The following is a 3,818-nucleotide window of genomic DNA, read 5'->3' as shown; positions in this document are numbered from 1 at the left end:
TTCGCTGAAGCTAAAATGCAGCCGAAGTAGAGATCGGTCAAGGCCAAACGGGGAGGGGCTGTGACATTTGATCGAATCCCTCCTCTGGTGACTTCCCCGATACCTGCTAGGAGAGAGCATTTTTCCAAATGCATTTTTAATTTAAAGCTTCTGTTAACCCAAAGTGCCCCTGATCAGGAGGCCCCGTCCTAACGTGATTTATTGTTCCAGTTTTTCTCAGCCACCTCCTGGGGACAAGAAATTCTGCCTGGTTGGACGCATTTGGGCCATTCAGTCAGCTTCCAATGCAGCCACGTTGGCGGAACTTATCTGGCTTTGATGAAGCTCTCCTGTTGCATCTCTGCACGAGTCGCTGCCCTGCACCCAATGGCACGTACAGAGATGTGACAAGGACACTCCTCCTCTTGCGTTCTTTAAAAGTAAACCTCATCGTTCCCGTTAAACAAAACATTCTGCCTCCACACTGTCAGAAGTTTGGAAAGCAAGGCCTCCGCACCCAGTACAATCCTGACACGGATTTCCTGCCTCAAATATTTAGCTGCAATTGTTGCCGAAGACGGCTTGGCGGCACTCATCCCGCTTTCCGCCTTTTTTTAAAAAAGGTTCCCTTTGAAGCAGTCAATCCATTCAAGCTGCACGCTGGCATTTCAATTAGAGCCGTAAGACTCCAACCCGAAAGCCTTCGTCAAATCTGTTCCCCAAACAAGCAGGGAGCCCCTGCGCTCCTGGCATGGCGTGACTTTGCAATCCTGCCCTCCCTCCAGGATGCGAGAAGATAACGCCATGAGAGTGTATGAAAACGTCGGCCTGATGCAACAGCAGAAGAGCTTCAGATGATGAGACCGCCGTGGGAGGAGAGGTCCTGGCGAGGAAGGTGCGTCTGTCTCTCCGGCTGGGGAGGGGAAAGGCATCCCGGGGGCAGGCCGCGCACTCCCCTCGTCCCGGAGGAAGGAAGGGTGGCCACTGGCTGCCCCCGGGGTCTCCACGGCCTCCCGGCCAGGGGGTGCTGTCCTCCAGCCCCTGTTTTTCTTTCCCCTCCGCCTTGACCTTCCGCCTCTTCTTCCGCCTCCCTTTCCACTCCCCCTTTTCTCTTTTGGCGGCGCTGTGCCTGCAGCCCACTACGGAGCCAGCCTTGTGGAAACTACACTCCCCTCTCTCTGACTTTGCTGGCATTGTGGAGGTGGGCGGGCAGCAGGCAACGCTCCCTCTAAGCAGTGGAGTCCTGTGAGCAAAAATTCCACTTTGTGAGCCACGGGCATTAAAGTTGTGAGCGAGCGATTTGGCTCCTGCATAAATCAGTTTGCTCTGGAGCCCTCTGGAGCCAGTTTGGTGTAGTGGTTAAGTGAGTGGACTCTAATCTGGGAGAACCGGGTTTGATTCCCCACTCCTCCACTTGCACCTGGCTGGATGACCTTGGGCAAGCCGTAGTTCTGATAAGAGCTGTCCTTGAAAAAAGAGCAGTTTCTGTCAGAGCTCTCTCAGCCCCACCCGCCTCACAGGGTGTCTGCTGTGGCGAGGGGAAGGGAAAGGAGTTTGTAAGCCGCTCTGAGACACCTTTGGGTAGTGAAGGGCGGGGTAGAAATCCAATCTCTTCTCTTTTCTTCTTCTTCTTCTCCTTCCTGAGCGAAGGCAAAAATGTGTGAGCCGATGGCTAAAAAACCGCAAGCTCGCTCACACTAACTCAGCTTAGAAGGAACACTGGCAGCAGGGTGTATGCTGAGCGCTGAAGCCTTGGCTGTGTAAAACCCTTCTGAAACGCAGTAAGATGTTTGGCCTTCATATATTGCACCATCTTCTTTGGGGGCATAGGAGCCAGGGACTTCTTCCTTGCATCAGAGCTGCAGTCCTCAGTGTGCTGGATTCCACTGCTGATAAACCATTCCTGCGTTTGCATGGGGTTTCAGAACAGATGCAGTCACAGGTATATTTCTGAAAGGGCCACAACAGGGTTCTCTCTCTCTCTTTGTGTATTTCTGAAAGGGCCACAACAGGGTTCTCTCTCTCTTTGTATATTTCTGAAAGGACCACAACAGGGATTTCTCTCTCACTCTCTCTCTCTCTTTGCATCCCTTTGCAGAACTGAAATTGCTGTTTTTTAATGAGAAGACGAAGGAAGGCGTCTTGGAAGAAATCCTGCAAGGAAGTGGACTTTGACCGCTGCATAGAGCCTTTTTTAATTTATGGTGTTTTTTTAACCCTCCAAGAACGAGCAAGACCGTCTTTCCAAGGAAATCCCGATGCCTTTTCTGAAACATCTTGATTTCTACAATTGCTGATGTTTTGTTTCCAGTTTTCGGTGGATCCCAGAGATCCATTCTGCCAATGGTGGCACTTTCCTCCTGGGTCCTCTGTCACGAGGTCCTCTTGCTCGGGGTGGGGGGTGGGGAGGGAGCGGCGCCGTTCGCACAACAGATTCACGGAATCCACTCTTAAGGTTCTCTTTGTCTCTGATGCAGACCAATATACTCTGTTGTACTTGAAAGGTGTTTCCCCCCCCCTTCCTGGATTTAGACATTTGAAAGCTGTTTCAAATTAGATTTCTTTTCTTTTTTAAACAAAAAATCTATTTCTTACCCTTTTAAAAAAAAACGGAGTGTTAGGTCAGTATCAATATTAATGAAATTGGGGAGAGAAGGCAGTTACACTACTCAGAGGCTCGGTCCTGATTTTGCTCCCCCCCCCCCCCGCCGCCGCCGCCAGCTATCCAGTGGACAGGTCCCGTTGATCAGCTAGTGTGGTAAAGCAACTAGTCCTCATGTGTTCCATTTCGTGTTTTCTTTCTTGAAATGAAGATCCTTTTCTCGGAACTTCTAACCATGCATTTTTGCACCGTATTTAAGCTAGCTTCCACCTGAGAACTGCCCAGCGATCGCCCTGTGAAACGTTGACGGTGTTGCAGTTTACAGATTCAAGTCAGTGGCATTCTGGGGTTGTAACTCAAGCCCGCTGGCCTGCTGGAAGTCGGCTCGTATCGCTTGGGACTAGTCCCTGGGTACATCTGTGTGGCCCAGTTGGAAGACGAGACAGACCTCTTGTCTGACCCTCCAGAGCTCCTTAAAAGGGCGAGCGGTAGGCTTTCCGGGGTGGCTGGCTTGAGTCCTGCATGGGCGGAGAGGCCTGCAGGCCCACGCTTTGTCGCCAGTGGCTTTCCAGGGATCAGCCGCTTTGCAAAAGCTTTCCCGCCGTGTGTTCCGTTAGGCCAGGCCATTCTGCAACGTTCTGCCTTTTCCAAGTGCCTTTTTTCAAAGCTGCGTCTAACGACCTGGTTTCTTTTCCTTCCCGAAGGGCTCTGGCCAGGGGGGGTGCAGTTTTGCATCTCTGATGAAGGGGGGGGAGGGCCTCTTTCTAGCCGTGGAAGGGTTCAAACCCACCCAGTGCGTGACATGGCAGTCTCCCGCAGCCAGCGTCCAGTTGCCAGGCACGCTAGTGAGCGGTCGGGAGTCCCGCAGCCAGTGGTCCCGTTGGAAGCGTTCTGGGAAGGTGGGAGTGGCTATTTCCCCCCATAATATATTCTAGTTTTCCTAATTCGTGGGGAGAGGGCTGGCGACTGAGCCCCGCCCCAGCGCTGGGGATTCCCCTCCGCTCATGCCTGCTTCCGAAACGTCTGCATAGTTTCAAGCAGATCTTCACAGCTGAAGGAACATACCCCCTGTCCCCCCCCCCCTTCTTAAGCAAAAGGTCCTTTGGAAGCTGAGTTCCCATGCCCAGAATTGCAGCAGTTCCCACAGCCCTAGCTGCTGGTTGAGCGCAGACGTAATCAAAAACTGCCAGGTCTCTTTCTTTTTCCTCCCGCCTTCCCGGCGTCCCTCTCGTTTTTG

At 52.4% G+C, this 3,818-nt stretch overlaps 1 protein-coding gene across 2 annotated transcripts in view; it reads left to right on the top strand.

The window, feature by feature from the left end:
* PTPN11 (protein tyrosine phosphatase, non-receptor type 11) overlaps positions 1 to 2,671 on the top strand; it is a 48,315-nt gene extending 45,644 nt beyond the window's left edge. For both annotated transcript variants that reach the window (XM_015413272.1, XM_015413271.1), the window contains exons 15-16: positions 765 to 874; positions 2,078 to 2,671. In XM_015413272.1, coding sequence (XP_015268758.1) covers positions 765 to 837 — 73 coding nt within the window. In that variant the 3' untranslated portion in view covers positions 838 to 874; positions 2,078 to 2,671. The remainder of the gene's footprint in view (positions 1 to 764; positions 875 to 2,077) is intronic.
* Positions 2,672 to 3,818: the final 1,147 nt, after the last annotated feature.

The sequence above is a fragment of the Gekko japonicus genome, unplaced genomic scaffold (genome assembly GCF_001447785.1).
Source record: "Gekko japonicus isolate JY-2015 unplaced genomic scaffold, Gekko_japonicus_V1.1 scaffold10, whole genome shotgun sequence".
NCBI classification, from domain to species: Eukaryota; Metazoa; Chordata; class Lepidosauria; order Squamata; family Gekkonidae; genus Gekko; species Gekko japonicus.
The sequence above is the reverse complement of the archived record's forward strand: the minus strand, read 5'-3'. Positions and strand labels throughout refer to the sequence as shown.